General features: G+C 38.2%; 2 protein-coding genes across 5 annotated transcripts in view; both read left to right on the forward strand.

Moving 5' to 3' along the window:
* The window catches only part of hivep3b (HIVEP zinc finger 3b), a 50,376-nt gene extending 37,012 nt beyond the window's left edge, over positions 1-13,364 (forward strand). For all 4 annotated transcript variants that reach the window (XM_028470127.1, XM_028470130.1, XM_028470129.1 and 1 more), the window contains 6 exons: positions 226-2,166; positions 2,306-2,439; positions 6,990-7,165; positions 7,306-7,407; positions 8,025-8,671; positions 10,859-13,364. In XM_028470127.1, the coding sequence (XP_028325928.1) occupies positions 226-2,166; positions 2,306-2,439; positions 6,990-7,165; positions 7,306-7,407; positions 8,025-8,671; positions 10,859-11,482 (3,624 nt within the window). In that variant the 3' untranslated portion in view covers positions 11,483-13,364. The remainder of the gene's footprint in view (positions 1-225; positions 2,167-2,305; positions 2,440-6,989; positions 7,166-7,305; positions 7,408-8,024; positions 8,672-10,858) is intronic.
* A 4,071-nt stretch (positions 13,365-17,435) lies between these two features.
* On the forward strand, positions 17,436-22,784 carry LOC114478193 (endothelin-2). Its single transcript, XM_028471073.1, has 5 exons — positions 17,436-17,584; positions 18,062-18,218; positions 19,257-19,370; positions 20,882-20,930; positions 21,014-22,784. Exons 1-5 carry the CDS (start codon positions 17,527-17,529, stop codon positions 21,059-21,061), a joined length of 426 nt encoding a protein of 141 aa, XP_028326874.1. The 5' UTR covers positions 17,436-17,526; the 3' UTR covers positions 21,062-22,784.
* The last annotated feature ends 865 nt before the right edge of the window (positions 22,785-23,649 follow it).

Raw genomic sequence — 23,649 nt, forward strand, 5'->3', positions numbered from 1 at the left:
TTCAAAAATCACCTACCCTGCCTTTAATGTTGCTGTGTTATAGCACAGATATTACGGGTTTAAGTGGCCCCATTGCACAAACACTGTTTTTCCTCTTTCAAATGGTACATGTATATTGGGTACTAGAATACAAACCAAACCCATTTTGTTCAACCAGAAATGTCGTGTGGTTAAGTGGTAAAACTATGAATAAATATTGCATTCATAAACCTATTTCTGATCCAGGGAATGGAAAGAGTGGAAGAGTTCCAGTGGCCTCAGCGCAGCCAGACTCTATCCCAGCTCCCTGCAGAGAAGCTGCCACCAAAGAAGAAAAGGCTTCGTCTGGCAGAAGCTACTCACTCCAGTGGGGAGTCAAGCTTTGAATCCCTGCCTCGAAGTCCCAGTCAAGAAAGAAGCATCCTTAACATCTCTTCATCTTTTGAAGATACAGCAAGGTCCGGGCAACCCACAAAGACTTTCAGTAGCCAAAGCTACCAGATGTTGATGGTACCACCCACTCATCAACATCATCCAAGTCAAAAAGAGATGAGGCGCTCAGCCTCAGAACAGACCCCCGCTAGCCCACAACAAGCAGAGCAAATCCCAGAGACCAGAAGTAAGTCCTTTGATTATGGAGCTTTGTCTTCGCAGCAGCCCACATCTTCTTGGAAAGACAGAAGAAAATGTCTTCTTGTGCAGCATGCTACTTTGGGAGAACATGAGCAAGAGATGGCTGGTGTCCAAAGTCAATTGCACAGAGCAGATAGTCCAAAACCTGGTCCTTCCCTCTGCAGCTACCCTCTAGTCTGCTCCAGTGAGATGATCCCACAGCAACAGGCGTTACCACTTTCTCGGGATGTGCTCCCTTTGTATCCTCAAGGCCAACAATCCCTCCCCGCAGGGTCACTACCCAGGGTTTTCCCTGAAGTACTGTCAACGCAATTCATCCACAGAACATTCTTACATTCCCAGACTAGAACTCCACTTACACAGCTACACCAACCAATACAGCTTCATGTGGCTGAACAACTGGGTATGCCACCTTATCAAATACCTTCTTTGGTTCCTCTTCAGTTTCCTCCAAGTACAAGAACAAGTCATGCTTTGTATTTACCTTTTTCTTCAAGACACACCACACCTTCACTTTCTGCTAGAGAGAACAGATCCTCTAACTCTTCTTTGTCCACAGATTTGACTCAATCTCTAGTTACGTTCTCTTACCATCAGCCACGGCCCGTCATCGCCACATGTCTTGCACAGTTCACCCCTGTGGTGCCCCTTATGGTACCTGTGCGCCTACAAACTCATATAACTACATATGCCAGTGCTATCTACACCACCCTGTCTCATTTTCTGGCTTCTTCCTACTCCCAGCCGCCAACCTCCTGCACATCAATGGTGATTGTAAGTCAGGTGGAACAGGACAAATTACAAAGGAACTACCTGAAGGTACCCTGCCCAGAGATCAAGAGCCATCTTTCAATAACCCTCCCAGCAGAATTAGCATCAGGCGCTGCCGAGGGATGTGGTCCTTTGGGGGCCGGAGGAAGTAAGCGAATGCTTTCTCCTGCTGCTAGCTTGGAGCTCAGCACAGAGGCTCAACGTCACCAGAAAAGAGTAAAAGAGGAAGAAGAGGAGGGACAACTTAAGACCAAAGAAGCGGAAGATAAATATGAGGTACAAAAGGTAAGACAGGAAGAAGAAAGTCAATCCACAGGCCAAAAACTGGATCAAGAAGAGAAGACAAAAACCGAAGCAGCCAAAGGTACCACTGTTAAAGTGGAGAAGGTTCAAGACCACCTGCCACCAGAAAAAAATCACAAAGACAAGGATGAGAAAAAAAAAGCAGCTGAAAATACTGGCCATAAAAAGAAAGACGAGGTTAAGGAACTGAGCACCCCCTCATACCCCAGCCTCCACACTTCAACGTCGGTGAACTGGTGCTACCTGAAATATGTTAAACCCAATCCATTGGCTCAGACAGATGCACACAACTCAGTATATTCTACTTGGAGTGTCAGTGCTCACAATCCAAACTTGCCAGGTTTCAGCACTAAAGTAGCCTTGTCTCTGCTATGCTCTAAGCAAAAGCACTGCTCTGAGACATACACTATGGCCACGGTCCCAACACTAACTCAGGACAAAGTGGCTCCTGGAGTTAGCAAGAACCCACGCATGTCAGAGGTAAACACAATATACCTTCATGTACATTTCATGTTCATTTACTGGGATCTTTGAATTTCAATGTGAGCCACTTTGACTTCCTCTTCATATTTAAATTTATTAAATTTTATTTCTCTCTCCAACTCTCACACTCATGTAGGTACATGCCAGTGTCGTTGTTAAAGCAAAAGACGAGCAGGAGCATAAAGAGGAGCAAAAAGAGAGGACGGAGGATGAAGGCCCATCCACCTCTAAACCCAGTGAGCCTTCACGGGTCCGCATCTTTGAAGGAGGGTAAGGGCTGTAAGATGGAGACTCTTAAATATTTTAATATCTTCAAATGAATGCATATCAGCAGAAGCCAGTGATTAAGAGATGTAAACAAGCTCTGGGAAGATAAGAAAAGCACATAAACAGCTACTGTAAAGAGTGTTTACTTACTTGTCCCTGCAATTACTAGAATTACAATAAAGTACATTACAAAATACAATGGAAAAACAATTGTTAGGGGAAAAAAATGAGTTTACAGTAATATCAGTCCCAAACTGTTTATACTGTTTTTGTTTGTGAAGGGACATAGCAATGTAATACTGTAGTTTCTGCTATTTTTCAGGTATGAAGTAAAATTTTATGGTAATTGGCTTGGTTAGAGTTAGAGAGTTATTGTCTTGGTAAATCAATCCAGGTTGAGGCGATGCTGGAAAGTTTGAAAATTAAAATAAATCAGGAAAACATTCTGAACATATTGCATTATACATGATAACATTACTTAGTTAATCTAATTTTACTTTGTGTTAAAGTGGACGTAGGACATTTAAAAAAAATAAAACACCAGGAAATGAATAGATATAATCTTTTAAACTTTACACTTTGTGGCCTGGTACAAAATGATCCAGTGGATGGGGATCATTGCGCTCACAGTCACCTAATGTATTCTTTCCATATGCTTTGTATTGTGTTGATTTCTGGCATTCGTGCAACAAGTCCTGCAGACCAGATCAGACTAGAAGTCTTTGTGGACCTTGTTTTGGGTTCTGGTGTGCAGTCATGTTGAAAGAAGATGAGGCCGGGGCTTGAAATAGCCTAAAATGTCAGTATTTTGAAGCAAGTTCATAATCCCCCCGTATTAAACTTTACACCTATTAATCAAGCAGGTTGCAGCATAAAGTATAATGATAGTGTGCTTGAATTCACTGAGCGCCTCTTCGTTCACTAAAATGTGTATTCTGGTCACGTGGCAGAACTTATACACCTGTGGCCATGGAATTGATGGGATCACTCAAATTAAGATATTTATGAATCGAAAGATAAGATGATGTTAAAGATTTGATTTTCACCAATTGGATTTCCTGAGTTTAAAAGCACCATACATTTAAGAGAATGTCAGCAAACTGCAACAATGGATGTTCCTTTCTGGTGTAAGTAAAACCTCATGGTCAGCACAAACAAGAGACATTGTTTGTCTGTGATTTTGGAAAAGCATACAGATTGATGTCCACAGTGGTGACATGGGCTCAAAGTGCGTTTATGCAGTTCATTTTTTTCCTCTTTGTTGGCAGTCAGTAGATTATATATACATTGTTTGTTAGAGGAGTTATATTCTCCACCAGAATAACAGATCTGCAAACCTGTTAAAGAAAATTGATTAGTGTTGATATGTTGCTGGTCAAATAATGAAAAACTTTTCACATGATTTACTTTCTAGAATGTAACTGGGATTATTATTATTACTGCAGTGAATGGATGCAGTATTACACTAGTCTGTCTTTGTTTGATGCAACAATTTGTTTTACGCTACTAAAGCTGGTTTATTTTCACAACAGATGACATTCACAGAGGAGCATCTTTTAGATTTCGCAGTTGAACAGTCTGCACACACTAGATATTAACTGGTCAGAATGGATTGTACTGTTCTTGTCTGTGAGTCGTGCAGAGCTTCTACACATGGAGCATAGAGGACAATTCATTCAGATTTAAAATGTTTGTGGCCCATGATATCCACAAATAGCTCTTGTGCAAACACCAAAATTACACACAAACAATGTTTTTATAGACTAGACCTAAATGTGTTACTTGAATTTTATGTGTGCTGTCTATTTTAGGTCGTTGGCTGAAGCCAGGCTTCCCTTCCATCTCTTTAGCTGCTGCTGTTGTTGGCAGGGTCACCCAGTTGCTGCAGAATAGATAGCTGCTTTTCTTTGTCCTTCTATAGGCTGTAGGGGAGGGCATGGAGCTTTGGTGGGGCTTCCCCAGCCCACTCAGATAAAGATAGCCTTGTATCTCCATTTGCGTGCATTTTTTTTTCTGCTTTCACAAAGAGATTTACATTTACAGTTCCGTCTACATAAGCAGCCTTAGATGTTTTTCATAGACAGTAGCTTAAATAACTGCAATGCCGTCTATGATTTCTTGAAATGAAACCTAAAGTGAAATAAAGCTGTATGGCAGTTAATTTTTCACTCTCCCCCCTCTAACTTAGCTCTAACACTATATTATTGTTTAGATGTCATACCAGCGGTTGTTTGTCATTACCAGAAGCTTATCAAACGTCCTGTCAGATAAACTGTTCTGTCTGCATTCAACAGGAGTAAGGCGTGTTCATGATGCTTCATTAGACTGTCTGCGGCCATCTTTTCCATAAAAAGAGTTTTTCACAAACAAATAATAGTTGGAGGTGGGGACAGGAGCCATCCAATGAGAAAACATGTTGCTTATATATTTTTTTCCAATAGAAGTAAAATGTTGTGACACTAAACAGTAATACATTTTTGTGATTCCTTGAGAAGTGTTTTTTAGAAATGCTCCAGTTTGCAGAATCTCACCCTTTGCGTCTGACTTTTTATATCAGTCTTCTTTATATTCATCATTGATTATTTTCATTGAACCCTAAAGTTATATGGTGATCTTTGCTGTACAATTAGGAGCCAAAAAACAAACTAATTTGATGCTCACAGAATTGCCCAGTATTCGTCGCTGATTTAGCATTCAACAGCTATGTTGAAATCAGTATTTCCTCCTGAGAATCAAAGGAAAAAGTATCTTTCAATATAACTTTTTTTTGTACTCTTTCTAACTCTCTCTGCCTTCAGGGATAGTGAAAGGTTACATGAAAAAGTTATACATGACTTTATACATGACTTTTTTGGTCAGATCCTCAGGGAAGCACCTCGGGGAGTTGTTTGGTGTTCACTTTTTTTTTTTAACTCCACGTTTTCTAGAACCACCTCACAGGAGGAACAGAATGGGAGGATGTGTGGGCAACATGACGTTTTACCTCAATTAGAACTGAAAATAAATAAACAACACAACAACATGCCTCACAGAATATGAAGCTTTCTGATTAAAAAACCAGAAAATAAATGTACAAATATCTGAAAACGAAGGAAATGACAACTACAATAATAATTCATGAAATACAAAATGTCCAGTTAATGTCACTGATGGATGGACTGTCATCATATGTGTGTGTGCAGGTTGTTTGTGAAGCCTGTGATATATGAACATGGCTGAGTCTACACTCTAACTATCCATGACTGCACCATTTTCTTTTTACTCATTTCCCTTACCTCCACCATGTGTTTGCTGTGATTGAATGCCTGGTTATAAACAAGTATTCATAAAATAATGTTAAAAAGACAAAGAGCAAGCGAGCTAGTTATCATTGGCTAAAATTAGCTAACCCAAAATCGTTGTCGTTTACAATTGTCATCCATACAAATGCTTTTATCAAACTGTTTTACTTCTTACTCCAGTTTATAATACCTGATATGGTCACATGTTTAAAACTGTATGATTATATTTTCTTGTGTTTAACTAATGACTCATATTTATTTTCCTGTCATTCCATGAAAATGACAGGAAATGTGAAGAAAAAATACCATCCTAACACATGATGTGCCACTGGAAAGGCAATCAGGAATGACTACAGTAGCTCCATGTGGTGAAAACATTATCACAATAACTGACGTCCAATAAAATATTTAATAATGTCTAGGCTGATTCTCAGAAGGATATTATTAATGGAGGCCTTCACTAAAGGTATTTTAGATTGTAGTAACATCTTGAGAAGTGTGAGCGAGTACTGATGTCAAAAATGGAAAAACAGCCAAATGTTTTGCAACAAGGGTTGTCCCGATACAACTTTTTCACTTCCAATACGATACCGATATTGCAGCCTTGAGTATTGGCTGATACAATCCAATATGATATCAGCATGAATCATACATACGTTTATTTCTTATTTTGTAGTGTGGAATGTTAGAAAAGGCTTGATCAAGTGATGTTACTCAAACAGAGAATAATAGTCAGCAACAGTAGGTATGAGAAAAACTGACCCATTTATTATTAACCAATTGGTTACATACATTTTAACCTTTAACATATCTACAGTATTCTACAATTGAATAAATATAATATATATCGGAGATTTTAGATGCAGTCCGATAAAATCCGATATTCGTTTTCTGGCTGATATTGGACCGATATTAATATCGAATCGGGACACCTCTAGTTGTATCTGCCTTTTAGGTTCTCTGAAATAGCAAGAAAATAAGGATCATTTTCACTATGACGAAATGAACAGAGGTTTCTAAGCACAGCTGCTATAATTGAAACAGTGAACGATTCTGCATTTCTTCAAGTTCCTCTTTTAAGTTTCTCTTGGTTCGTGTCCCCCAACGTGTTTGTCTCTGCATGATTGCACTGCATTAGACTTGTCTCTTTGGGCTCCAGCTGACCCCTGCTATTATGTACATAATAAATAGAAGATGAGCTAATAGAAGCTTTTTGTATTTGTGTGATGTTTTAGGTGTGTCCTTTGTTTCTTTTTCTTTTCTGCCTTTTAGGTATAAGTCCAATGAAGAGTATGTTTATGTGAGAGGCCGTGGCAGGGGAAAGTACATATGTGAGGAGTGTGGCATTCGCTGTAAGAAGCCCAGCATGCTGAGAAAGCACATCAGATCACACACTGATGTCCGCCCCTATAGCTGTAAACACTGCAAGTTTGCCTTTAAAACCAAAGGTAAATCCATAGTTAAAGCTGTAAAATAGATATTTGTTTTATTTGTGATATCATTTATAATTGGGCCAGTAGCTTTTAATAGACTATCCTCCATCTAATTTTAATTGTCTTGGTATTGTTTGTTTGTTTTTCCTTCCTAGGAAACCTTACAAAACACATGAAGTCAAAGGCTCACGGGAAAAAATGCCAGGCGTTAGGCGTTTCTGAGTCATCACTGGATGAACCGGAGAGCGAGGAAACAGGTACTTCAGGGAAAACGGGGTGCATCTCACATTTTTATTTCCTCTTTGGAGAAATATGGGAACACCGCTGGATGAACTTCTGCCTGTGAAGAATTGTAGCTGCTCAGCACTGACAGCTTATGCAACACCATGTTCTATTCTCCTCCCTCAGGCCTTGAATAAGAAATAGAAAAAAAGCCTGAGATGAATAAATGAAGAATGCAGGGCATGCAACAGTCTCCTAATGCTGTTGCGACACCCTGGTCAAATAAACCTGACCACCATGCTTTTTTTTTTTTTTTACATTCATCTGGCCACACTTTAAAGTCAGAGAGGAGCCTAAAAGCCATCATCATTGCTTATTTTTGCTGGTTGACAGACTGCTCATCACTGCCAAGGATGTGCATTTTAAAAGTGTAGCTGCAAAGATAATATGTGAATAGAGGCTTAGCGCTGTTTTCTGCATTTTCATCGTTGTTCTATTTATAACTCAAGGTGATGTAGAGTGGGGGCTTGTTTGTGGGATTGACTCTGTTCATGTGTATTGTGTTTGATTTTGTTTCTGTTTCTAGATTTAGTTGAGGCGTACAATGAGAAAACAAAGGAAATAAATAATTGCCTTTATCTCTTTGTGAAAGGTGATGAACGTGTGTGTGGCACAGAGGAACAAGAGGAACATCAGTTCTCTGATGCTGAGCATTCTGATGACGATGATGAGGAGGAGGAAGAAGATGATGAGGAGGAGGATGAGGAGGAAGAGTCTGGATCTCATGAAGACCCGCCGTCGTCCTGTTCATCGGATACTCGTCTTTCCCCTCGTAGCAGTTACTCTCAGCTGGGTACCCCCGACCACAAAGACCTACGCCCCAGTCCCAGTCAGGAACGTTCTCCAAGAGGACTTTGGTCCAGCAGACGAGCAGCGTCCCCCAGCAGCAGGAGAGCCTTGTTTCCTAGAGGGGGCTGGAAGGCTTCTCCACGAACTTTCTCCCCGAGCAGTGAGAGCTGCTCCCCCAGCCGCAGTCTCTCCCCCCGTCTGGATCTCACCTCACCCATCCATAACCTCTCACCTAGGACTGAGCTGTCCTCGCCTGGCAGAGGTGTTTCACCCTCTCCTGAAAGAGGACCATCTCCCATCAGAGCCCTTTCTCCTATTCGTCCCATCTCACCCCGCAGCCACCGGTCGTCACAGGTTCGGACGCCTCCTTCACCGCTGGTCATGCTACCCAGAGCGCCCGGTTACTTCCCCTGGGAGAGCAACAGCCCCAGATGGAGTCCTTTTAAACCGGTGAGCCTACTTTTGTTTAATGGGTCATTAACTTGTGAGACATAAGGGTGCAACGATTAGTCGACATTGTCGACAAAAATCGATAACAGAATTCGTCACCGACAAATGTATTTGTTGATAATTGACGGTTACGTCATCACCGTCTTATACAAGCTGTGGACGGAGCTGAAGATTATTTTTCATGAGCAGTGGCTCATCTCACCTTCTATATATCTTTGCTCAGAGCTGTATGCACTTTATGAAACATTCCCACTGATAAGAATAGGTTGCTGTTGCCGGGAGCTCAGCGCTGTCGACGCCGCTCACACGCAGCTCTGCTCAACACAGTCTACCTGAAGCTGTGACGAGCAGCGATACATCACGCACCGGTAGTAAAGTGAACCAGTCTAAGTTCCTCCGTCAGATCCATTCAAAGTTCCCACAAACGCGGTGACAGTGCTCTACTAAAGCATGCTAAGCTAACCCACTGACAGATAAGACTGGGCTAAGAGCTAATGCTAACCATTGCATTAAAGGAATAGATCAAGTAAAAACTACACAGCTTACTGTCATCAAATCACAAAGAGCCACAGATTTGTTTATGGTCAGATTTAACACTTGTATGGAAGGATCAAATCTAACATGTCACATCATGTGAAATAAATGTTAGCATGAATACTAATGTCACTATTCATCCATCCCAACTTGTGAAACACAATATATTTAATTATATTTCACGTGTTCACAGACAAAGCTGGTCCCATTAGACAGTAATGTAACTATTGTGATTATTACACCTAAATATCCTGAATGATTAAATCATCAAGCTTGATCTGGTTTAATTATAGTAATCAGAGATATATTTATCAACCATAACTTTATGTAATTCATTATCAGCTATGAAATAAACTAGATTCAGCTGCAGTGCTTTGTATTTTTAAATAAGTTCATTATAAATGAGGAAGTGAATTAATGATATACAATAACACTAATGAAGTGACCCATATGCACAAACTTTTTGTGTACCGGTAAATGCCATTACTGAAGCAGATTCTAGTGTTAATTTATTCAATTTCTTTTGTGTTTTGTAAGGAACCTGTTTACACTTTAAGTTGGAAATTGTTTTATTTATTGTTTTTATTTGTCTTAATTTGACCCAAGTCCAATTTTAAAGATTGTAGCAGCATAGAGCAAATAATTGTACGATTTGTCATTTAATTAGTTGATTAATCGTTTCAATAATCGATGACTAGTCGACTATTAAAATAGTCGTTAGTTGCAGCCCTAGACATAACCCAAGATGGGGGTCGCATTGGGTCACAGGAAGAAGAAAATGTTCTTTTTTTTTGAAGGGCTTTAATTCTTGCCACATTCCGACAATCCTGATGATAGGTGGAGCAAATGTAACACTTCATTTTTACAAAGCCTAATGTCTGTAACATTCACCTCTTTGTTAGATAATGTTTAACTCATTAATTGATAATAAAACATATTATTTCTTTTATTTATTTATTGTCTTTAGCATCACCACAAGACATGTATTTAGGTTTATCAATAAACTCCCCAATGTTGTCCAATTATCATGTACTTTAAAACATTCCACAATCTTAAATATTTTGTTGTACGGTTGCAGACATAGTCCTCTGCTGAGATATTTCTAAGATATTACCTTAGTGCACATGTGTCAAACTCAAGGCCCAACGGGCCAAATTCGGCCCTTTAGACCATCCAATTCAGTCCAGAAGAGACGGTAAAGACAGAGAAAACACGAATCAATGTGTAAATTACCAAATAATCCAGTTGTAGATATCTCACATTCACCAATTTAATGAAACTCTACAAGGTTTTTAAGGGCTTGCAGTTTTCCTTTGTTTATATCACATGAATGCAGTCATTTTTAATTGCAAATTGTGATTCCACAAATCTTGCAATTTCTCTCAAACAATTCCAAAAAATCCCTCTAAGGTACACAAAAATGTGTTACAAAATCAATAATTTTTTAAGTGAAGATCCAGCAGGTACTGATATTAAAAACTACGGCACAATTGATGTAAAAATTGTTCTTTTTTCCCCCAATTGAGATCAAACTGGTCCATATTTGGCCCCAGAACTGAAATTAGTTTGTCACCCCTGCCTTTGTGTTTTCATCATTTCACTTATTGCACAGCCCTTGTGAACTGGTAACACTGGTGTTTGCTCCCTCTACAGGAGAAAAGTGGTACATCTGGAGAATGGCCATCATTGTCAGAGAGCAGCTTCTTTCCATCTACCTTCCGTCTTTCCACTGGCGAGAGTTACCATGGCCACCAGACGGTGGACAACATTTTTAGCCATCTTCCAATGCATTCCCAACAAGGCAGACTCCCATATTCCATGATCCCTATAGGGGGGATCCAAATGGTACAGGCCAGACCAAGATCACACCCGACCACACCCTCATCTCCAACATCTCCACCACTAGAAGGTCCATCACTTGGCAGGTTTGAATCATACTGGGGCGGGACCCCCAGGATTCAAGGGCGTAGGACTCTGGGAGACTACAAGTCAGAGCGCGGGGGGGCAGGCAGCAGCCAGTCATGGCAGCACGGTTTTAGCACAGCACCAACTTTTCCTAAGCCAGAATCAGAGACCACGGACTTAAAGCAATATGGCAGCTTAGAAAGCTTCGTCCACACCGACAGGCCTGCTGCTGAGGCTCCTGAACACTGCATTAGAGACACTCATTCAAGTGTCACCGAACAACAATCACAGCCAGAACATCAGCTGTCAGGAAGTGATCTGGTGGAGCGAGGAAGTGAAGGTGACTCGGTTAAAACGGACAAGAGCACGTAACGGTGTCCACACTTTGATGCAGCTTGCATCTTACTTTAACTTACTGGTTGCTACACTAGTTCTGTTTTTGTATTACTTTGTTTTTATACAGTTTTCAATACTTTGAGTGACTTAAATCCTGTTCCTTGGCAATATTCAGGTTTGTCATAAAAATGCACTTTTTCTTTGTAAAACAATGTCTGTAAATCTATTTAAATATTATAAAGTAGATACATATATCTATATATATATATACTGTATATATATATATATATATATATACATGTTTTGCTGATGTATCTTTGTTGATACTGGCAATCTTAATGTCTGTTAATTAAATGTAAATAAATTTGTAAAAGACCAAAATCTTTTATGGAAAAAAAAAACAATTACAGTTTTTGTTTGTCCAGTATTATTCGAAATGTAGTTACTGGTGCCTTTTTCAGTCAAAGGTTTTGTTTTGTACAGCACTGATGGTAAAATACAAGGCTGTGAATTTTTGTATTCGTTTGTAATTTTCCTCAGGAGAGGTCCTGTTTGGTGTTTTGATTGCTTCTTGTCTATTTTCGGGCCATTTGCTTTAATGTCAGCGACTTTGCATCACAGTGATACTGAAGGAGCAAAGAATCAAAGGAAATCGCACTGAGGCTCTTTTTTATTACAAAGATTTAAGATGAGAATGTATGTCTGTGCAGGGAAAAGTGCCCTTTATTTATTGTTATTTGGTGACAAAGATCTTTGTCTTAAAGTTGTTGCTTTTTTTTTTTTTTACCTTTACTTTAAGAACTGCTTTTTGTTAGATCGTTGATTCTTTATCATTATGTTCTTTGTACTTGAACTATGTGAGAATAAGAGGTTGAGTTGAACTGGTCAAAGATTAAGTGCCCTGCAAAATTCACACAGCAAAATTTTGAGCTAATAAAGAAAAATAAAAAAGAACAGAAAAACACAACAGACTTACTTGAGGTGGCACCTTTCTTCTAGTATAACAAGAAAGAGATTGATCTGCTTGATCAGTGGGATTTCAAATTCACTACTTTGCACTGGAAAGGTGATGAAAAGTCTAAAATATAGTGTAATAACAAGCATGGCTTGGATTGGATGTCATTTTCAAATTTGCACCATGCTCCAAATTCATATTCCTGTCTAGCGCCATTTGAAGGTAGCAGGCTAAACATTAGATGAGTCAGACAGCTAATGTCAAACATCTTCAAATTACCAGATGTGGTATAAAGAGAAGATCCTTTATCTTTTCTTACAAGCTTTACAGTTTGCTTCACCATTATTATTCAATAACTCTATGGATGATATAATCCAATATTATCAGCTGGTATTTGCCAAAAAATGTAATGTCGGTTAACATCTGTATCGGTTTAGTCACCGATATTGACAAACTGATCTATGTTGTTGTTTGAGACCACATGTTAAAATCGAATATGGCACTTTTTCCATTACTTAAGTCAAATAAGTATTCTTATTTTGCACAGACAATGTTTATTTGTGAAATACATCCAGTGGAGCATCACATTAAAAGTAGACTTAACCTGTTAATTCCATGGAGATATATAACATGTGACCCAAAATTAGGTTTGGGGGTGAAGGGTTCTGTGTAAATATCGGTATCAGCATTGTAATGTTGACAATATCGGATATCGGCAAAAAGGTAATATCCAATATTCCTAAATAACTCCTAAAGTAGAGTTTACTGTGTCAGCGTAGAACTTTTAATGTTGGCGTTTCCAATGAACTGGACATCAATCCATTTCTTTCTTTCATCACTATGACTAGATTTATTAAGGTAATCAATAACCCTGATACATGTAAAACTACAAGCTCGATCAAGGTTCTCTGCTTCCTTCACACCAGACTGCTCTGGATGCCAAATACATCTTAATCTCTCTGATTTCCGAGTCCGTCTGGTGCTTTTCACCTACAGTTGAAAGTCCAGGGGTGGGGGTATGACCCCCGACTCTTCACCATTTGCTGGTCTTGTGATAACAGCATGAAGGGAGTCACTTCCACAGGGGTGACGTCCAGAGGCCTTTATTTCTTCATCTGATTCCTGCTCCAAGAATTATTATCTACAACCTTGTGTCAACTTCTATTTACGATGCTGTGCGTGTGCATGTGTGTGTTTACTAGGGATGTAACAATTCACTCAACTACCGATACGATTCGATTCACGATACTGGGTTCACGATACGATTCTCTCACGATTTATTTTACAAAATGGGACAGTAGACAAATGATGACTGAAAAATATTCCTTTTATTTTTTTGGGAAAAAAACTAGAAAATACTGTACAATTTTCCTTTTATTTTTCATTGTCAAAAGAATCCCTTGATAAACTATTCAAAACAATGCAATTTAACTAAAAATAAATCTTGAACGAAATAAATTAAAGAATAATACAAATGAAGAAGAAGCCTATTAATTTAAATTCTGGTTCTATAATAAACAATGCAAATGCAATTTTTAACTGCCTTACGATTAATCGTTACATCCCTAGTGTTTACACATTTACGAAGTCTAGTTCCCCCAATAATGATTCAACACAAGCATTCAGGTTACAAGCTAACATTCTGAAACCCTTACCTTAGCTCATAGACTCATACACTTAAAATAGATGGTGCTGATGTGGCTGGTTAGTCATATTTGGTCTTTTGCTAGTAGTGGTTAGTTGGAACTGTAAAAATATGGATGGTTTGCAGTAGTTGGTAGAAAAGAAGCATTGTGGAACTTGCCCAGCATTGTGTTGATACTTGGACATGAAGAAATGTGACACGAGCTTTCCTTGTGATGGGTATCGAGCGGTTCAGACTTTTCACTAAAATATCCCACAATGCATTGTGGTCGGCCATTTATAAAGGCTTTGTTTACCAAGCGTCGTTCTTCACGTTAGCGCTATTCAATGCACACGCAATATTTCACAAGTATTCTGTGGAAAATAACATTTCGCCGGCTTTGGTACCATGGAGAAATACTCTGTCACTCGATAAGAAGGTCCTTTTACTCGTTACAAGGAGAAAACAGCCGTAATTGGATGTGAGGATCATTACCAGATCGACAAGTCTGAGTGGAGTACAGACCAGCTTCTCTCGGTTCCTCTTCAACAGTAGGTGTCTGGGGTGGGTTCAGCTAAATCTCAGTCACTATTAAAGTTCTTTGAACCTTAGGGAGGCAATAAAAGCTAGTTTTATCTCTACCACCTCGATTGTGGCAGTCGACAATAGCACACGTCGTCGACACGTAAACGAAGCCTTCCAATATGGCCGCTGGCAATGCATTGTGGGAAATATAGACAAAATTTGAACTCCGCGTGTCACGTGTTCCTATTCGTGCCTTTAAAACTGGTGATAATTTATGAATATATGGATCTAGTGCTTTTAAAAGCACATCGTATGATTTACAACTTTTTTTTTTGTCTCAACATAAATTAAATTTTTTTAATTTAATTTTTAAATCCGCTGCTGTGACCCTGCCAGGAAATAGAAGACGAGACGAGATGTGGAAAATGTTCACATTTTTGTACCACATTCAGTTGTGGAGTTTTATTCTCACCACTAGATGTCCTCAACTGCAAGTACTGTATGAATCTGATTTTATTTTTATTATTTTTTCCACCATTCACTGTTTGGAAACAATGCAGCCTTTCTGCACTTATTTCCATTGTCATATAACAGTGACTGAGTATAATTGTGGTACACCTTTTAGCACCTTAGGAACCTAAATGTTAAAAGTTTGATCCTTATTTTTACCATAAATATTGTTGGAAAACATTCCTCATGTGTTCACACGCACATTTTTCTCTTCCCAATAATTTGTTGCTATGTGAAAAAAAAAAATATGCTCAACCATGCCTTACATGTCGACCACACTGCTTTTACTGCAGGTTAAAGTCATAGAAAGCCATAGCAACATAAAACAATGTAGAAATAAATAAATAAAAATTAACTTTTTCACTCCTTTTCCATAGCTTTTAAATGATCTTTGGTCTGATTTCTTATGGACAGCTATGATTATTTAAAGCTTTCTCAGAAGGTTATAACTAGATATGAATCAAAAAAACATTCACAGAAATATTTTTCATTTTACAAAAGCAGCAATAAACAGTATAACTTACAGTACGTACACTTTTTGTGTTGACAGCTGTAACACAGCCTCGAAGGGGGGATTACTTGTATATTTTGCTTTTAACAAAATGTGTAATTTCATATCCTATTTCAGACACTGTATGTGTCCACAAGACAGTTTTTCCCACCTTGTGACATTAAATGACATCAATGTAAAAAAATAAATAAATCTGTGGCCATATTTTTCTACAAAATACTTCCTAATATGTTGAAAGTGATCAAACTACCAAATATTCAACTGAATATATTCTCAGATGTAAAATATGCTGTATATGAATGCACACTAGAGAAAAGTTTGTTACTTAGTTTTACTAATTATATCTCTCTGTACGAGTTGACGTGTATAAGCCACTGTTGCTCGAGCTGCTGAAGAGGGTTCAGATTAAAACATGTAAACATGTAAATAAAATAAGAGGGTACTAACTGAGTGAATACTACTTTTCATTTGAAGAGAGGCACCACAGAAAAGGTTGCGAAACACTGTTTTTGGGAGTCAACTAAGGACGTTTTCATGCTAATTAAAAGAAAACAGTTTCCAATGGTGAAGGGTTGTGCTGAGCACTTCCTGTTCTGTGTCTGGCTTTCTTGGTCAGTGGTTGAGGTATTTATGTAATGTGATGATCCTTTTTGTGGGGGGGGGGGCACAGTGTGTTTCTGTTAGGATGCCAAATTGTATCCTCTGGTGTAAGAACAGGAATAATCTACACTGTAAAGAATAATAAGTTGACTTTACTTACGTTTCTTTATTTCATGAATGCATAGCTTTTTGTTTTTTTGCTTACTCCACCAGTCTTTGAAAATGACGGCCCTAAAGAAAGTCAAAGATATTTGATGTCTGTTTTCTGTCACTCACAGTAAAGTATGGATACTCTCAGTTTGCTGACAGACATATAGCGTACGTTCAGCTCAGTTCAGTTCTTGGGTTTCATGGAAAGTTTTAGCTGATTTTTTGATCAACAACTTGTGGTCAATCTGATGTTTCTCACAACCAGTTTTTGTTGATACATTCTTGCATTTAATGTGAAAAAACTCCAATATCATCTCAGACTTACAGTATATGTCAGGTTGTGGGAATTTTGCTATACTTCTTCAAAATAAACTAGATCAGTCGGCTTTATTTCCTTCCAAAAACCATGATTTTTTTTTTTTTTAAATAATGGGCTATTTAGTCATAATGGGCTATTTAGTTGTAGGTATATTCAGCCCAATAAGAAGACACATCAAAGATAAAAGTTAATATTTTTGTTTATTAGACTTATAAAGGCACATAAAAGAGTTGCAGGTTCTGTAATCCTATTGTTTCCGTCACTTTAAGGCATTTATTTGTTGACAGATAATTCCCTTTTTGGGTTGTGCTTTTGTTTAGTTTCACTGGTTACAAAAATACTGAATACGAGTGTGATATAATTAATTCCTTGTTCTTTGAGAAATTGATGCTTGATAAGCAATTATGAGATTATTTCTGAACTTTTGAACTCATTAAAATGCAGTAAATAAATTATACATTTTAGTTTTTACTTTAATCTGAGCTTTTGACTTCAAGGGACACTAATTGCTATATTGTATGTTATTTTGGAGCTTGGAATCCCAAAAGCATCTCTATGGAATCCACCTGTCGACGCTCTAGTTTTGCCAACTTTTATTGAGAAGCAAAGCTGCAGCTACACAGGTGGCATTTTTAAACATCTGTCGCAGAGATGAGGGAAAGTCCAAATATAATCGTGCATCAATTGTTATGAATCCCTGAGGGTTGTCAGGTGGAATGACAGCCATTAGTAGGTGGAGCTTTTACTATGACATCACAGAAGAGAGGGCAGCAAAGGTATAAAAAGACAACTCCGAAAATAAAACCACAGCAGGAACTTATTGAAAACACATTTGTGACTGTAGAACATCTGGATATCACAGTAAGCTCTCCATCAGCCATCAACAATGTCTGCTAAGAGCAGCATTCTGCTCCTCGTCACTCTGTGGGCTTCACTGCAAGATGGTGAGTTTTTCTTATTTTTTCTGGGAATGTGAAGGTTTATTTTTCAAAATATGTGTAATACCTAAGTAGTGATTTCCCCCCCAGTGGGGCAGCTCTATAAGTGTGATTTATATGTACCTGGGCATTAATTCTGTGCACACCACAGTAACATGTTGATGCTCATTGGGGAATTTATTTGTGAACAGAAGCCTGGGAAGAAGGATAATAATCTGGTTTTTTTATACAGGTACTAATCACTTTAATTTTAGGACTTTTTATTTATTTATTTTTCTCCCAAAAATGTAAAAAAAAGAGGAAAAACAATAATTTAAAGAACACATTTAACTACAGTGATAACATTTTTTTAAAAATTATTATTCTATAAATGTGTTTTCGATGGGAAAATAAAAACAAAAGCAAAGATATTCAGATTTAGTTTCTGTTTGTTTTATGACTGGACTTGTTGCCGTGTTAGACTGACTGTGTGGCTCTGAGCAGGTTTGGGTCTTCCTGTGATGCAGCAGCTGGATGTGGAAGCCAGTGAAAACATCCAGACCCATCGGGTTAGAACCAAACGCTGTGCCTGCAGTAACCGGCTGGACTCTGAGTGTCACTACTTTTGCCACCTGGACATTATTTGGATTAACACACCCAGGTGAGTAGAAAATACCTCCAACACATCTGGCACATGTGGCCAGAGTTGGGGTATATTATGGTTGGAAATGGAATTGCATAATGAACAATTAATTACAGTTGTGATGTAATTGTAATTTAAAAATCTGTTTCTGTTGTATTCATAATTGAGTTCAAATAACTGACTTTTTAATTGTAAATGGCACGGAAATTATGTAAAAACTGTCAATTATGATTTAATTAAACGTAAACTAACTGCGGAACCATGTTACAGTTCTATGGCTTACACATACGTAATTAACAATTATTAAAATATATTTCAGATCAACTTTTACCACTACCTTTGCAGTTCTCTTGAGGATCATTTTACCATTTACTTTAATAATTGAAATGCAGGGCTTTACTGACAACAGCAAAAACCCTCAGATGCCCACACCAAAAATATTAATACCAATATTTCCATTGATTAGGAAGCCTAACAAGGTAAACAAGAGATGAGAAACAAATGATAGATGATAAATAATATTTTTAGTGTATTTTAAAGCTGATTTAAGACATGGGTCAAAACTGACCTGTTATCATTAGAGACGCTAACAGAAAGCTAACACAAGAGCAAGATTAGGTTTTTTGGAGTTATTTATTAAAGGCTCAATACTTGTGATTAATTACCTATTAACCTATTTGTAATTGAAATTAAAGGGGGAAAATAACAATTGTAATCTTAATGCCGGTCACCGTCAGCATAAATGAGTTGTAATTTAACATTGATAATTGAAGACGGGATTGTAATTAAAAAATGTTTTTGATCCCAACCCTAGATGTGGCACACACCTCTGTTTTTTTTTTTTAAAACTCTGACCTTTTTAATGCATAGAACATTGCAGGTGTAGAAACTTAAACTAAAGTCCACGGATAAATTCATTGTTTTTTTACCCTGAGCCCAGTGGCCGCAGAATGACCTGCCATCATTGTCACTGTATAATTAAATGAGCTGGAGTGACGTTTCATAGAGCAAAGTCTGCTCAATATTTACATGATGAGTTTCTCTTCCTTTCCACAGTAAGACAACAGTTTATGGCCTTGGTGTTGCTTCTGCACGACACAGAAGGTCCACTGACCGCTGCACTTGCGCCAGCCCTGATGATCAACGCTGCACCAGCTTCTGCCAACTCAGGTGAATTCAAACTTTTATGTCTCCAACAGACACAAAGCCACACTGTTGTGTACTAAATCAGCGTGTCCTTAAGCTGAGAAGGTATATTACTGAAGGGAGGGAATGTTTGTGTGTCAGGAGCACAGGGAGTAGTGTTGCAGCATGCTGAAATATGCAGCGCTAATATTAGCCCTAATGTGTTGTTAGTGTATCTCGCTCAGGGTGTGATCATCAAAACAATACAGTCGAGGCCTGAGGGAGCAGAATCAGTTCAGTGCACAAAGTTCATTGAGATTAGATATAATTTCCAAGGAGTAACACTTGTGGGAGGATTTGCTCATATTATCCAATGTCTGTCACTGCTAAACCATTAAATGGATGAGGTATAAAACATTTCGAGGGACTGTAAAGATAGCTTTTAGTGTTATTGGGGAAAGGAAAAAAAAAAAAGTAAAATCCTGATAGATGTTACCATACAAGTAGAATGCTATTTAACTTTACCAGCGTCAATTAAAGCTTTCGTGTGCAATTCTGTACAGAAACATTTTTTGTTACTGTGGGTGAAAGGGTCCCTCCATCAATACATGATGTATTCAGATAAAAGGAGGAAAAGAGTTGGACCTCTGTAGCAGCAGGAATCCTGCAAAAACCAATCCCTGCCATCTGGCCTGAATGGAAAGAACCAATCAGAAGCCTTCATGTCTCACCCTGCCCACGCCCCCCCTCTGTCCCTCTCCTGCATGTATACACTCATCATGTGACGCCATTCCCGTACATATTGAGCAAAAATGAGGAATCTAAATAGCCTGAAAGGTGATGCAGAGGTTTCTCTTTTTCTGTTGGACACCTCATTATTTGTTTTGATTGTACGGGATTTATTATTTTCATGTCATATGCATATGTTACTTTCATTTTGTGTGTCTTTGGCATCATAGAGCAACCATGGCTCAGTGGTAGAGTGGGTAGTCCAATAACCAAAGGGTTGGGGGTCGAATCCCGTTTTATTTAAGTCACTGTCCGACCACCTCACCCTCGTTGCCTCGTATGAATGTGACGTGTGATGGTGGTCGGAGGGGCCGATGGCGTACTATGGCAGCCTCGCTTCTGTCAGTCTGCCCCAGGGCAGCTGTTGCTACAATAGTAGCTTACCACCACCGTGTGTGAAGTGAAAGAATAATGCACAGCAATGTAAAGAACTTTAAGTGTCTATGAAAAAGCACTATATAAAATCCAATGCATTATTATTTACGTTGTTGTTTATGTGTTTCTGATGTTATTTTGTATATTCTCTCATTTTGAGTGTTTTGGGTATCATTTAGTCTAACTTTCTTTCGGTTTGTGTGTTTATGTTGTCTTTTTGTATATATGTCAGTTATCTTTGTGTATTTTTGCAATCAACTTGTGGACTGTATTTTGCTTTTTTTGTGTGTGTTTCTGACTAAACTAGAAGGTGGCCCGGGCTGTCAGTTGCCCATGTCTTCTAAACCATATTATCTTTAAATATTTCACATTGCATTTCCCCTTTTTTGTAGACCTGTCATAAACTCAGTGAGGAGGCATCTACTGCACAAACATCCTTTGGTACGTCTTGAAATATGAGCATCAAATAAAGTGTATTAGAGTGAAAACTTTCAATTATAACTTGCTTTTGGTCCCATGCGCAGCACTATTGCAATCAGGCCAAGAAAAGCTTGGGACGCATCTGTGGTTGAACAAGTAAATACTTGTGCAAGGCAGAGACGGTGAGAAAGCAGGACAGCAGCAAGCACCTGAAGAAATGACACTCCTTTGATGAAGAAGGGAAGACAAAGGGCTGCTGAGAGACGTGTCCCACACAAAGGGCCACAAGGATGTCTGTTCGTCCCTGAGGAATAAACGGAGAAAAATGAGTTCAGTAGACACACAATGGAAAACGAGAAGCAGAGAACTGCTTTCAAGCCTTTTTTTTACTCTGTTCTCAGAGGTTTCCCAAATTATGTGTCTGCATATAGCGTTTAAGCCAGCGCTAACACAGAAGGATGCAGGAGTCAATGCTAACAAGTAGAGCTGGAACGATAGACAGAGTTAAGTTCACCATACCATACAATAACAATACAAAAAAAAAAAGAAAAGTTGCAGTTGGAAAAATCACCACGCTTTTATTTCCCTTGAACTCATACTTACATGACTTTGCACTTTGGGTATGACAATTACAACTTAATATAAATTTGAAGAATATACAATGACATAAATATGACCAATTGTTCCTATTTAAATTCCAAAAGTTGCCGTAGCAGGAATGATTGTATGTTTCAAACCCGCTGCGATGTTGCTACCACTCGTACCTTAGACGATAGATCTTGTGACTTCTCGCATGATGATATATCATCACACTTTTACTCACAAGTATTTCATGCATGCATTAACTTGAGAAAAATGTTTTGCAGAAATGTTATTATTACTGCTATTTATTTTCATTAACTATTTATTTTTTTGCATTCATATACTACAGTAGCAAAAAGTATATGCAAAGTCTAGATACCTTTCAGATGTAAACGCTCTTCTTGTGTGTGATGTAATGTACATTCATGCTTCCACATTTTCAGACAGAAAACACCACAAAAACAATGTGTCTAAAGTAAATAAATGTTCTGGGAGAACCGGGGGCATCTAACTGTGTAACTCGCCGACTTATTTCTAAACTCCAACTAAAGATCCATTATGGATGAATGGCTCACATCAATGGAAACTCTACCTGCCGTTCAAATGCACTGCAGCTGTGTTATCACAGGGATCTGTGGAAAGTATGCAGGGTTTTGTAACTGCGAGGGTGAGAACGCCCTGATGTGTCCTGTGACCCTGCATTCTTTTTTTAGCGCTTGGACTGCACATACCATCCATACACACCTGTGGATGTGAAAAGCCTGGTGAAAACAGTGGTGAGAGTTGATCATCTGCACTCTAATTAGTTAAGCCTCTGTCAAGTGTCTTGCTCTGGCCAACTGAATAAGCCAAATGGATTACAACAACATTACATAAGTGCATGTGATCAGTTCAGACTTTCCTGCATCAATGGTTTCTATGACCTATATCCATAAAAAGAATGCGTTTTAAAGTCCTTCTCTGCTATTTAGTAAAAAGATTCAATACAAATCTTGATTAATGTTTGACTTGTAGATTATGCTCTGTCAGAGTTCAAGGACCTCATTGGCTCGGCCCTGTCCATGGTGCTAAAAAACAGAGCTGTGGTTTCAGAAAAGTTCTATTAAAACTCAGTGTTCATGATGACTACTTTATTTCTTCAGATCGCTGTAGTTTCCCTTCAGAAGTTCTAAGCCTGCTTCACACACAAACATGCAAGTTGTGTGTTTATTTACATTTTTGCACTTATTTGATGATGTAATCTTATTCATATTTCATCAAACTGACATATAGTTACAAATCCAATCACACTTGACTGACAAATTTCTCTGGTGAATTCATGTGAGATTAAACACTTCCTTCATAACTCACAACACTCTCCACAGTATAAAGCAAATATTTACTTTAAAAGTCTCAGCTGTTTGATTTTGTTTCTTTCTACCTATTTAATGCGAGGTCACTTGAATATCAGAAATGGCAATAACAGCAGGTGCCATTACACTTAGTATATTAGAAATGCTGTGATTTTAAAAGAGTGTTTCTATAGTTCCAATGTGCAGCAAAGGTTGGACCATATCTGTCCAGTTTTGGATTTGAAAATAAGGGAAATTTTCTGGCGCCCACTACGAGCCGTCCCACCCGCCCAAGCTCCAGTATTCCTTATATTTTAAGATAGGTGTACAAGAAATCTAAAATACCCACTTGTCAACCACTTACTAAATACAATTATGTGATTAGAATCTGGTAGGTCGACCTTTATTAACATTAAAATGGTGTGAACGTTCCTACTAGGGCTGGGCAATATGGACCAAAACTCATATCTCAATATATTTTCTCAAAATGGTGATATACGATATAAATCTAGATAATTTTATTAAATAAAATCTGACCAGAAAAACAATTCTGGGTTAAATTTGCTGATGTAAAATTCCACACAGGGACATTTATTAACAAACAGCTGATCAATATGTGCACTCATTAATCCATCTAACTGAGCTTTACATCTTGAATCTCGATATATCGCCCAGCCCTAATTCCTAAATTATAAAACAGCCTAAATAAAAACATAAATGTGTATATGAAGCACATGTGTTTATTTAATATACTTACAGTTTATATACAAGTCAACATATTGCATATTTACTGTTAATTTCACATTGCTTGTCTTTAAGTTAGACAT

Source organism: Gouania willdenowi, chromosome 16 (genome assembly GCF_900634775.1).
Source record: "Gouania willdenowi chromosome 16, fGouWil2.1, whole genome shotgun sequence".
Lineage (NCBI taxonomy): Eukaryota > Metazoa > Chordata > Actinopteri > Blenniiformes > Gobiesocidae > Gouania > Gouania willdenowi.

What these genes read in the sequence shown, in the direction of transcription:
- LOC114478193 (XM_028471073.1), top strand. Translation starts at nt 17,527, where the DNA reads ATGTCTGCTAAGAGCAGCATTCTGCTCCTCGTCACTCTGTGGGCTTCA. An exon ending in ACCAGCTTCTGCCAACTCAG is followed by an intron (nt 19,371 to 20,881) that starts GTGAATTCAAAC and finishes CCTTTTTTGTAG; the next exon opens with ACCTGTCATAAACTCAGTGA. An exon ending in TACTGCACAAACATCCTTTG is followed by an intron (nt 20,931 to 21,013) that starts GTACGTCTTGAA and finishes TCCCATGCGCAG; the next exon opens with CACTATTGCAATCAGGCCAA.